The following is a 12,232-nucleotide window of genomic DNA, read 5'->3' on the forward strand; positions in this document are numbered from 1 at the left end:
TCCTGCTGACCCTGTCTGATTCAAGGAGGGAGGTATGGGAGCCTAGGAGTAGGGGACTCAGGCACTGGGTCAGACAAGTTCACATCCCAGTCTTATACTTTCTTTATGACCTTGGTCAAGTCACTCAGCTTCTCTGAGCTTCAGTTTCCTCACCTATGAAGTGGGTACCATGAGTGGATGTGCTTTATGGGTGTGGGGTTTCAGAGATGATGGTGTATGGTGCCAAGGTGGCCCTCCCCCATCATGTTCTCAGAGCTCATCACCTTCTCCCCAAGTACTGGTCACCAGGAGAGATGGGTCCCTAAGACCCGCTGTGCTGCAGAGCAGACAGGACAGGAAAGCCTGAGGAGAAATGCCACAGGCTAGGGCACACGTGCCAGTGACTACTGCTGAGACCAAACACCGAAGCAGACAGGAGAAGCACAGTCTGAGCAGGCAGACTCCTATGCACCCCTTAGCACCCAGTCAGGGAGACCCCACGTCCAGAAGCCAGCCATCTGGTCTGATCTCAGAGGTGCCTTCAACACAGGGTCACACGGCTGTCTGGATTGATCATGCCTGAAACATTCCTTTTGTGTTTTTATCTGAGTGTTAAGCGTTTGTGTTTTTGATGCATTCAAGTGGGGATATGTAACACAGTGAAGTTATGAGGTGTGAACAGAGCACTGTGAGCTCTCAAGTGCAGCTTGTTCTTGACATGGCACCCTTGCAGCCTGTGAGCATGCAAGCCGCTCACCGCCCCCATAGCACGTCAGCCCTGCTGCCACCTCAACTGTCGCACAAATGGCACATCTTTGTGATTTCATTGGGAGAACTAACTGGTGCAGGTGCTTTTAGAGAAGGTGCACTTGGTGCCCACCAGACTGTTTCTCCTACCTGATTCTCTGCTGGCTCATCATGTAGTTCCGGCTCCCCCACCCTGCTGCCCCGCAGGCCAGAGGCCAGAGTGTCATCTTGTAGGCTTCCTATTGGGGTCTCCTTTTCTCTCCATAGGCCGTGCCCTGGGTCTACCTCTATTACAACTGGCTGGGATGGGCAGTGCTGCCAGATGTGATCCCATCCGGAACTCCTCCCAGCTGCCCCTGTGCCACATGGGTAGGGAGTGTGGAAACCCTAGCCCCAGAGGGAGACCCTGGCTGAGGTTTGGTTTCCAGTGAAGAAGCCATTTTGGATGGAGATGCACGTTTTCTTTTCTGGAACACTGTGTGGTGGCCCGCGCCAACAGCGAGAACCCAGTGAGCCCAGCCCGATGTGCATTCTGGAATTAAAACATCCTGTTTCTCCTGCCATTGTCTGGGGTGAGCAGCATCAGGGCTCAGGCACACTGGGCCTGGGCCTGTGTACTGAGAGCCTGCATCTCGAGCTGGCCAAGGCGGTGGAGCTTCCATGGGGTGGGCCACGTGAGGCGGGGGTGCTGCTGAGTGAAAGGCAGCTGGAAAATGCAGCTCACGTCCTTTTCCCGGAACACCTCGTTCTTTATGGCTTGGCAGCGGTCTCCGCTAAGGGGCCCAGTGGTGCCCAGCTGCCGATGCCAGTGAGGGGACTGCATTTGGGAGCCAAGATGGTAGGGCTCTTTCTCTCCCTGAGGTACCCTGTTGGCCCAGGCCTGGCAAAGTGTGGCAACCCTGATTTTAACAGCTCCCATGCCCTGAAGGCATAGAGCGCACTCCTGTAGCCTGTGGGGCCACCCAAGACAGGGCAGAGCCAGCTTTTCCTTCTTGTCGAGGAAGGGGAAGGATGGCCAGGGCTCAGGACAAGGCTAATAGCACCGGTAGCTCCAGGGTCTTGTGCCTCCAAATTGCCCTGTAGCCCTGGCATCAGGCTGGGTCATGCCATTGGCCATGCCCAGCAGCAAGTGGGTGCTGGGATTGCTGGTTACACTGGACTGATATTTCTTCCCCTGGAAAGCCAGAGGCCTTGTGCCATCTCCCTGCCAGAGTAGGGAGATCCCCGGCTGCCTTTCTTCTTCACTCTTCAGACTCTGAGGAGGCAAAAGTGGAGTGAGGAAGGCGGCCTCCCTGAACCTCAGCATTCCCATCTGTCGAGGGGATGGGACAGCCTCTGCCCTGGCTGGCTGTGACAGGCCAGAGTTCAAAGGGACATATCAGCTGAGTGCAGTGCCCTGGGGCTCCCAAGTACTGATCCTTTTCCTCCCTTGGCCTTATAAGGGAGGTCCCAAATCTCTAGCTGCAGGTGGAAGGGTAAGCTGGGCCCCTCTCCTGGGCGGGCCCCCTCTTTCCCAGACCTTGGCCCCCACCCTGGTCTGTTAATGCCCCCAGGGTAGCTGATCTCAGAACACCCACCCTCAGGGCCAGGCTATGGAGTATGCCCCCAGTCTCATCTCTGCCTGAGGCTCCCCTCTCTGTTCTGGCTTGTGGTCCCAGGGGCATCCTAGGCAGGCAGACAGGCAATGTCACCGCACCAGATACCCAAGTTTCATCCTGGTGACAGTTCAATTGTGGGATAGCAAAGCTCCATGAAGGATCCCCACAAAATGCCCTATGAAATGGGTACCTCCTGCTGGTCCAATGCCCTGGGACCTGGAGGCTGTGGAGGGACATCTTGCTGCTGATTCCTTGGGCCCTAGTTTGGAGTCAGGTTGGGGTGTCTTGGGCATATATCTGAGGTGGTTCTGGTGGGCCCTCCCTGCTGCTTTTCCCTGGCAGGCCTGCACCCTGCCCACCTCCCCAGCTCATCTCCGCATGTTTTTCTTCAAATCAACTCTCTCCTAAACTTGAATTTATTAATTTAAACGTCACCATTTCCGGCCTTGGAAGCCAGCCTCACTCTCCATAAATAGAAGGGAATGAAAACAGAATGAGGTTATTACACTCAAACTGGTGCGGGTGCTGGGCTCCCGGCCGCCTGTCCCTCGTGCTGAAAAAAGCCATTAGTGAGGTGGTGAGCTGGCAAGTGGTGGTACTGTCAGGCCTCAGGGCCAAGGTGTTGGCAGGGGTACCCTGAGGGGCCCGAGACTAGCACATTGTGGCCTCTCTTCCCTTCTGCCTGGGTCTGGCTTTCTAGGGAGCATCTTAGGTATCCCCCTTGCTGGGCCAAGGGGAAACTATTTTTTCCTAAGAGCCTGTGGGGCCTCCAGGGAAAGGACAGACTGGCTCAGCTCACAGCAGCAGGGCCCACTGAGGCTGCATTTTCAGGAGCCAGGAGGACTGGAGGTAGAGGGAGGAGTTTAGAGTCCTGGGCCCTGGATGGGGAGTGGGATGCCTGCCACCCGCTACACGGTCCTGTCAGAGGGAGGAGACAGCTGCTGGATTGGGAGGAGCAGGTTACATAACATGTGCAGGCGGCCCCTCCAGAGCTCATTCTCAAGCTCTGTTTCCAGCGAGGCAGCCAGCACCGGGGTGGGGGTGCTGGGCTGGGGCCTGGCACTGGCCCCCGTCGCTGACCATATGCGTCTGGAATGTGCAGATGTTTCCTTGGGGGCTCCGGCTGGCCCCCAGACCCCGCCCAGCATTTGGACTGGAGAGCGGGCACCCAGGCCACTCTCTTGCTTGGCAGAGGAGGAAGCAGGCAGCTTTGGACTGCAGAACGGAGTCCTGGCTTGTCTGGGGGCTCTGTTTCCTCAACTCTAAAGGTGACTGCCCTCAGAGCTGCCCAGGGAATGTTCCAGACCTGCTGTCTCCAGGACCTTCTCTTTGGCCTCCACCTCCAACACCAACTTACCTTTATAGTCTCAGCCCTCTTCCATCTCGCCCTGCTGGGGCCCTGAGACTCTTGTCCCCTCCCATCCCTCTTCATAGCATGGGATGTAACCAGGGGCAGAGCTCTGTGTGGGGAGGGTAGAGGGAGCTGCCTTTGTCCATCAGATAGGGAGCCCCCAGTACCTTCTCTTGGGTACCTTCAGCTTGGTGCTGGAAGCAGGCATCCCCCTGCCTCAGCTCTTGTTTATAGCAGGAAAATCAGAGCCAGAGGCACAGGGATGTGCTGTTGGGTACCTGAGCCCTGAGGACAAGGATGAAGGCCCAAGGAAGGCTGGTGCCCTCCCCTTGAGAATGTTTGATCTGGAAGGCAGGGGGAGTTGGGACCATCCCTGCATGGGGATAGACTGGGCTTTCCAATGATTACTGGGCACTGTGGGGGTTGGAGAAAGATGGCCCAAGTTGTGAGGTGGACCAGGGGTCTTCTCTCTTCTCCCAACACACTTGCCTCTCTCTGAACAGAAGAGGGGACAGCAGAGAGCTGAGCTGGGTGTGAGAGCCCATATATCTGACCATAGGGGTCATGTCTAGTGCTACAGACAGTGGGACCCCTCCTAGCCCTATCCCTGGTTCCTGGGAAGGTGACACGTGTCTTGTGCTGTCATGGTTGTATGCCTTTCCCCAGGTCACCCCTTCTTTTCAACCCCAGCTGGCCTGACCTCTCCAGCCTTGATCTGGGAGGAGGGGGTTCCCTGGAAGTTACTGGCTTGAGCCTTGCAGGGGCCTCGGGAGGGGGTTGTTCAGTTGGCCTAGAGGGTGGGCCCTGCTTGGCCCAGGACCTCTCAGGGTGCTGTCCAACCATGCTGCTGGCTCTCTTTCTGTGGGGCTGGCAGCTGAATTCTTGGCCAGCCTCTGCCCACAGGGAGCCTCCTGTAGGTGGCTCTTTGGGCCTGCTGTGTCCTCTCCACCCCCGAGTGTGGGGGCAGGACTTCAGACTATGATGATGTCATCTGGGGGGGTGCAGAGGAAGCCCGAGGGGCTGGAGGGGATATGAGGCTGGCCTGTGGCCACCTTGGCGTTCCCCCAGAACAGTGATGGCAAAAACAGATGGAGATGTGGAAAGTGGCTGTTCAGGGCCTCAGAGCTATGGGGCTGGATGAGGACTCCACCCATGTCCCCTTCCAGCAACCCCGCCTCCCAGTGACTTCTCCTCCAGTGACCTCTCCAGTGTCCTCTCTGGCCCCCATCCCTCCCAGTGTACACTGTTACCCCATGCAGATGTTCCTGCACAAGGGAGAAGTTGTGGGGCCTGTGTCGTGGCCCCTGGCTCTGCCCTCTGTGGGAGGTAGTTTTGCCAGCAGGGTTCTGAGGCTCATTGTCATATGCTCTGCGCCATGGGCCAGCGAGGCCCAGGTAGTATTGGAGAAAAGGGGCTCGGGGGCTTGGCATACAGGGAGCATTTGGCCAGCGCACGTGGGGAAATCTCGATGGGGCTGCTGGGCTAGGCACAGCCAGATAGAGGGCTTAACTGGTTCAGTGGTATGCTGGAGCCAAGGGCCAGTGAGCCTGTTTGTGTCTCGCTAGGCAGGTGGTTGCTGGCCAAGTAGCCGGTACACTGAGGGTGACTTGCCCCCATCACACCCTGTTTTCTCAGGCACCACAGGTGGCACCCAGCAGCTGCCACTCATGATGAATTTTCCAGAAAACGGATGTAAAAAAAACATTTTAGGGATTTTTCTTTCTTTCCTCTATTTGAGGCCTGGGCTGGGAAGCTCTCCCTGGCACCTTTAGCCTGTGTCTCATGCCTGCACTCACGCTCGTGCTGCCATTCTGTACCCCAGGCCATCTCTCTGGATCATCATACTTCCCAAGGCTGTTGCTTCTTGGTTCCTGCAGCCCGATTCCTTCTCAGACACAGATTCTACTACTGTCCTTAATTCAGCCACTGGGAATTTCCCTACTTAGGTGTAACTGAACTTTAGGGTGTCATTGACCAAGGAGTAGGAGTCTGGCTGCTTTTCCTTTGTCTGGCCTGTCCCTTCCCACCCTGGGGATAGTATGGACATGCCAGCATTCTAGCTGTGGACACTGTTGTGTGCAGTAGTGAAGGGCCTTGGCCTGTGCTGGGAGAGACCACATGTTCTTTTTTAAAGCAGGCATGACCCCTCCTAGCCCTATCCCTGGTTCTTGGGAAGATGACATGAGTCTTGTCACCTCCCAGTGCTTCCCCCTGCCCCATAGGACCCCAGTCCAGTCTTGTAGAATTCTCACCACCACCAGGAGGACCCACCCACCCCCTATTCTGCCAGCTTGTTTAATCATGTTTGAGGTTCTACTAGCAGACCCTCTTGTGGAGCCCCTGATTCACTGGTGGACCGTGGTCTTGCTCGCTTGCCGCCCACATCCTCCTGCTGAGGCTGCCTGTGGCCTGCCTCACCAGGCAGGCTGAGGCCAGAGTCTGCTGAGCACTTCATGTCCACATGCTGTCCGCTCAGCACTGAGTCCCCTGATGGTTGCTGCACTTTGTAGAGAGAGAGAGAGAGAGAGAGACCTGGCTCCCTGGATTTGGCTGACTGCGCCCACAGTCCACCTCCTCACACCCCCTTAGTGGAAGCCGCAAGGGGACAAGAACCCCTCTGGGCTTGGCTTCCCACATTGGTCACTCAGAGGCCAGTGATACCCTTCTAAAAGTCGCTCAGGTGCTCCTTGCCTATGTCGGGAGCCAGGATAGTAGGAGCAGCCTAGCTGAGATACAGCCCCCGGCCCCTGACCTTGGCAGGTAGCTAGTATTCATGGGTGTTGGTCACCATGAGGTCCCTTGTGGTCAGCTGGTCTCCAAGGAGGAGCAGTGGTCAGGGGCTGGGGTGGGGGTCATTTCCTGAGCCTGGTTCCAATGTGGTCCTAGACATCATGAGCGGAGGGACTGTGCCATGCATTGCAGCCTGCCAAACCCTGGGGCCCTGTCTCCCCCAGTCCCCCATGTCCTTGGGGCCTGCATGTGTGGAGGCCCAGAGGCCTAGCTCGGTGCCTTGGCTCCTAGGAGGTCCCCGTTTCATACCAGCCTGTTCTTAGTAAGCTCCTGCTGTGTTCGGAGTAGGCTGGAGAAAGCAGGGCCTATTCCAGAGAGTGACGAATGGGAGCTGGGCTTCAGGACTCCGCCCCTCCCGCCCGCCCCCGCCCCACCCAATGCTCCCAATGCCATGGGAGCTCAGATAGTAGGGGCAGGTGCAAGAGATGGGGGTTTGGACCAGGCTGCAGCTGGGATAGGGTGGGAAAGGCTGAGTATTTTAGGAACTGAGTTGGCAGGCCTGGAGGCATCAGTAGACCTCTGGTCTCTGCATGACTGGGTAGTCATTGATGGGAAGACAGGTCTGGTGAGAGGAGGTATTCTGGGACATCAGAGGGCAAGTAGTGACACCTGGAAGGGCAGAGGCTTGTGGATGGGAGGCCCAGGCCTCATCTATTTGGAGACCGTTGTGGCGGGGTACACAGACTTGGAGCCTGAGGAGTGGACAAGGAGGGTGGGGTGGGTCAGGTGACTGGAGGTGTTTACCAAGTCAGAGTGGTCTAAAAATCAGGGTGGATGGGCAGGGGCGACTGTGACTTCCCCTTCTGGGCCAGGAGGGAAAGTAGGTTTGTTGGCTAAAGAACGTGTCCTTGACGTGTCAGTCCTGTCTCTCTCTCTCTCCAGATTCTTGCAGGGTGACTGTTTCACTAGGTTCCCTTGCTTTCATCGGCTAGTCCATCCACTCTAACACATGCAGCACAATTTCAGTGTCAGTCCATGTTTCAACCTTTCTCTGAGGTTCTTGCCCAGTTACACTTCCCATGGCACCCGTATGTTATCTTGTTGGCCATATGGGTTTTTTTTGTGTGTTAATCTTGAGGTTTAATATGTCATCATCACTATGATACGGGGTTCCACAGGATTCTCCAAGGAGGAGCAGTGGTCAGGGGCTGGGGTGGGAGTCATCGTCTGTGGCTGTGGTGAGTCATCGTCACTGTGATACAGAGTTCCTCCCTGTTATTCAGGGACATTCAGAGCTCCCTGGCCCCCAGCTGGCAGCAGCTGGGCCTCTGTCCCAGGAGACCCCCTGGGCTATCCTAGTGTGTTCCAAACCGTGTGTGGAGGTGGGTGAAGTCTGCCCTTTGTGGATGGGAGGCCCAGGCCTCATCTATTTGGAGACCGTTGTGGCAGGGTACACAGAGGTCATTCCGATTCTCCACTCTGGCCCTAGGAATAGGGACCTCCAAGGATGGGAGGCCATAGCTTGGGGGTGCTGGGAAGCATCTGAGATGAGCCTGTAGTCGGCTTTGTGCCCTGCCTAGAGCTCTAGTACCGACCTGTGACTGCTTTGCTCCTCAGGGATGTTTCCCACAACCTGCTTCGGGCACTAGATGTTGGGCTCCTGGCGAACCTCTCGGCACTGACAGAGCTGTGAGTGTACTCTTCAGCACAGCTGTGGGATTCCGAAGGATGGGCACGTGGCAGCTACTTGTCACCATTGCGGTTATCGGGGCATCCCTCAGATCCTGGCAAATCCCCTTTCTTCCAGGGACATAAGCAACAACAGGATTTCTACGTTAGAAGAAGGAACATTTGCTAATTTATTTAATTTAAGTGAAATGTAAGTTGCATTGTTTTTGGTGGGTATAAGCGGCTGGGCCCGTGGCCCTCCCAACAATCCCCTGCCTTCCTATCCTAGCCTTCATACCTGTTTCCTAGTTTGAGACCAGATCCTGGGTCATTTGCTTGCCTGCTGGAGCAGGGCCTGGCAGGCGGCCACAGGGGTGGTAGGAGGCTGTACCTGTCAGGGGGTTCAGGCCTGGTCCTGCACACCTACCCCACTGTCCACTGAGCTCCCGGCCCTGCCTCTCCCACAGAAACCTGAGCGGGAACCCGTTGGAGTGTGATTGTGGACTGGCGTGGCTGCCGCGCTGGGCAGAGGAGCAGCAGGTCCATGTAGTGCAGCCTGAGGCGGCCACATGCGCGGGGCCTGGCCCCCTGGCTGGCCGGCCCCTTCTCCAAGTCCCCTTGTCTGGTAGTGGCTGTGGTGAGTATGGGTGTGGCAGAGCCAGCTTGGTCCTTCCCTGCAGGCAGTTCAGCCAAGGAGGGACCCCACAGGCACTCAGAAATTGCCAACCTGGGGTGGAGGGTAGTCGATGGGAACTTGGGGAACAGATGCACTGGCAAATAATTACAGGATGGAGACAGACTGATTGGGTAGGGGTCAGGAAGGCCCTCTGGACCCGAGGGACATTGTGGGAGGTGATTTGGGATCTAGAATGGGAGATGAGAGGCAGCCATCTGTCTCTTCTAGGTGAGGACTATGTCGCCTGCCTCCCCAACAACAGCTTGGGCGCTGTGGCGCTGGTGACCTTCTCAGCTGCCCATGAGGGCCCGCTGTTGCCCGAGGCCTGCAGTGCCTTCTGCTTTTCCGCTGGCCAGGACCTTGCAGCCCTCTCAGAGCAGGGCCACTGCCTGTGCGGGGTGGCCCAACCCCCCAACACCTCCTCCGCCTGCCTGCCCTTCTGCTCTGGCTCCCCACTGCCCCATACCCCTGCCTGCAGGGGCCCCACCCTCCTCCAGAATGTCTTCCCTGCCTCCCCAGGGACCGCCCTGGTGGGGCCCCAAGGACCCCTGGCCTCTGGCCAGCTAGCAGCCTTCCGTATCACTGCCTCACTGCCCATCAGCTCCACACACTGGGACTTCGGCGATGGCTCCCCTGAAGTGGACATCACTGGTCCGACTGCCACTCACCGCTATGTACTGCCCGGGCACTATCAAGTGACAGCTGTGCTGACCCTGGGGGCTGGCTCAGCTAGGCTAGGGACAGAAGTGCAAGTGGAGGCAGCTCCTGCTACCCTGGAGCTCATATGTCCAGCCTCAGTGCACAGCGATGAGACCCTTGAGCTTGGTATCCGAAATCGTGGTGGCTCAGGCCTTGAGGCCACCTACAGCATTGTGGCCCTGAACGAGGAGCCGGCCCAAGGTGGGTGCCTCCCTGCCACTGGGCCTGAGCCACCCTTTTTATTCATCACCCTGGGGTCGGGGGCAGGTGGGGCAGAGTCCCAAGTGGACACACATTGATGCCCCATCTCTCTGCCCGCCGGCTCCCAGTGGTGCACCCGCTGTGCCCCTCCGACACCGAGGTCTTCCCTGGAAATGGGCACTGTTACCGCCTGGTGGCGGAGAAGGCGGCCTGGCTGCAGGCGCAGGAGCAGTGCCGGGCCTGGGCCGGGGCCGCCCTCGCCATGGTGGACAGTCCTGCCATCCAGCACTTCCTGGTCTCCCGGGTCACCAGGTGCCTGCCCCCACCGCCAATAGGCTGAGAGGTTTGGAGGGATCCCCAGAACCCTGTCATGAGGAGAGAAGGGAGTGGCTGGAGAGGCCTCAGTACCTGCCATGGCTTTTGGGGGTGTGGTGAAGGCCAGATCCTCATCCCTGTGTGGGAAGGGGCCAGTCAGACTGTGAAAGTATACCCTGTACATACTCAGTGTCAACAAGGGGAAATTGAGGCCTGGAGTGGTCAAGGCCATTGCCCAGGGTCACCGGTTAATGGGCAGTAGCTCGGTCCCATCACCTGGCTCTTAGCACCTCATTTTTTTCTCCGTGTGCCTATATCTGTCCCTGTCCCTCTCCTTCTGCCTGTCCCTGTCCATCCCTTTCTTTCTGCCTATCCCTGTTGCTCTGCCTGTCCCTCTTTCTGTCTTTCTGCATGTCTCTATGTCTGTTCCTATCCATCCCTGTCCTCTTGCCTGTCCCTCTGTCGTTCTGTCTATCCTTGAATCCATCCCTACCCATGTGTCTACAAGCCCTGTTTCTAGGAAGGTCTTTCTACCTTGGCAGAGGTGTGGGGAGTAGCCCGTTTGGGGGCTGATGTGTAGGTATCTTGGTTCCCAAATGCTACACCCAGGGCCTCCCCACAGGGCACAATTGTGGGTCTGATCGAGGCGGAGCTTCCTTGGCTAGGCCCCTAGTTGTATGCTGTGGGCATCTGTATGGGCACTAGGCCTTGCCAGGTCTTGTCTCTGAGCCTTGGTTTGCCCATCTGAAAAGCAGAAACAGGGACAGAGCCCACTCGAGGGGCTGCTGTGAGGAGCCTGCCCCCAGAGAGAGGGTGGGTAGAGGGGCACCCATCTTTAGGGAGCCCCTGAGTTTCTACCCTCCCCACCATCTGCAGGAGCCTAGACGTGTGGATTGGCTTCTCGGCTGTGGAAGGCACTGAGGCAGGCACATTGTCGCAGGGTGAGGCCTTCAGCCTGGAGAGCTGCCAGAACTGGCTGCCCGGGGAGCCACACCCCGCCACAGCAGAGCGCTGTGTGAGGCTTGGACCTGCCGGGCAGTGCAACACGGACCTGTGCTCGGCGTCACATAGCTATGTCTGTGAGCTGCGGCCTGGAGGTGCGCTGGGGCTACTGGGGGGCCGGGGAGTGCCTTCTGCCCTGGATCAGGACAACTGCCCCCTCAAAAACCACAGTCTCCTGGCTGCCCTGGAGCTTCTCCTACCCTTGGCTAGGACAGTGCTTCCTTTACCTCCCCACAAGGCTCCTTAGCTAGTCAGTGTTCATTAGGTGTTTACTGAGCACCTACTGTCTTCCTGAGCTGGGCCTGCGCTGTAAGAAACAGGCAAAGGTGGAAGGAGTTGAGGGGCTACCGCCAGGTGTCACAATCCCACCCTTGCCAGGACACTCTCCTCTTCGGCCTGGGACCAGTACCTCACTGCACACTTGCCACCCCAGGCCCTGTGTGGGACTCGGAGAACTTCCTCGTGGGGGCGCCAAGCGGAGACCTGCAGGAACCCCTGAGCCCCCTGGCTCAGCAGGAGGCGCTCTCAGCGCCCCAGGAGCTCGTCGAGGTAGGCCGACCATGACCCTACTTCAGGACACAGCCTGGAGATCATGCTTACCTTGGCTGCTGTGTGTTTCTTTTAAAAACAAGCTGCTTTTTTTCCTGAGTCTCTTTAACATCCTTTGTGTCCAGTAGAGATGGATTAGAAAATATGCTGTCATGCGGGGGGGCGGGGGGGGGGGGGAAGCCCCCATCCCAGTATCCAGGAGAGGATACCCAGTATCCTAAGCCTTTTCTCTCCATGTCTGAATTTTTTTAAAAAACCATGCTGGTGGTCTTGCTGCACATAGATGGTTTTGACCTGACTTTTCTTCCTGAGTGAAACTCATGGGGGCCTCGTGAAGCCCTATCTGGTGGCTCCTTCCGCTCTTGGCTGACTGGGGCTGGGCCCAAGGTCTGTGGAGCTGAGTACCACCCCTTGCCCCACCCCCACTTCACCAGGTGATGGTGTTCCCTGGCCTAGGCCTGAACCACGAAGCCTTCCTCATTACTGCGGAGTTTGGGACTCAGGAACTTGGCCGGCCTGCCCAGATGCGTCTGCAGGTGTACCGACCTATGGGAGAAGCAGGTAGGACCCCATCCCGGTGGTGGGAGTTGGGGGACTTGGGTGTCCTCTCCGTGCTATCATGTCTGCTGGTCTCTTGGCCACTAGACTGGTCTCTAGCCTTAGGGTGGACAGGGTGAGATCTACAAAGACACAGACTTATGCTTGGGATCCCAAAGA

The 12,232-nt window shown here is 57.5% G+C and overlaps 1 protein-coding gene across 1 annotated transcript in view; it reads left to right on the forward strand.

Annotated features, from left to right (window-relative positions):
- Nucleotides 1–12,232, forward strand: part of PKD1 (polycystin 1, transient receptor potential channel interacting) — a 44,923-nt gene that overhangs the window by 6,727 nt on the left and 25,964 nt on the right. Inside the window, exons 3-10 of the mRNA XM_025048408.1 lie at nt 8,023–8,094; nt 8,213–8,284; nt 8,541–8,710; nt 8,978–9,649; nt 9,778–9,961; nt 10,841–11,061; nt 11,400–11,515; nt 11,950–12,076. Of these exons, the coding sequence (XP_024904176.1) occupies nt 8,023–8,094; nt 8,213–8,284; nt 8,541–8,710; nt 8,978–9,649; nt 9,778–9,961; nt 10,841–11,061; nt 11,400–11,515; nt 11,950–12,076 (1,634 nt within the window). The remainder of the gene's footprint in view (nt 1–8,022; nt 8,095–8,212; nt 8,285–8,540; nt 8,711–8,977; nt 9,650–9,777; nt 9,962–10,840; nt 11,062–11,399; nt 11,516–11,949; nt 12,077–12,232) is intronic.

Source organism: Pteropus alecto, unplaced genomic scaffold (assembly GCF_000325575.1).
Source record: "Pteropus alecto unplaced genomic scaffold, ASM32557v1 scaffold44, whole genome shotgun sequence".
Taxonomy (NCBI): domain Eukaryota; kingdom Metazoa; phylum Chordata; class Mammalia; order Chiroptera; family Pteropodidae; genus Pteropus; species Pteropus alecto.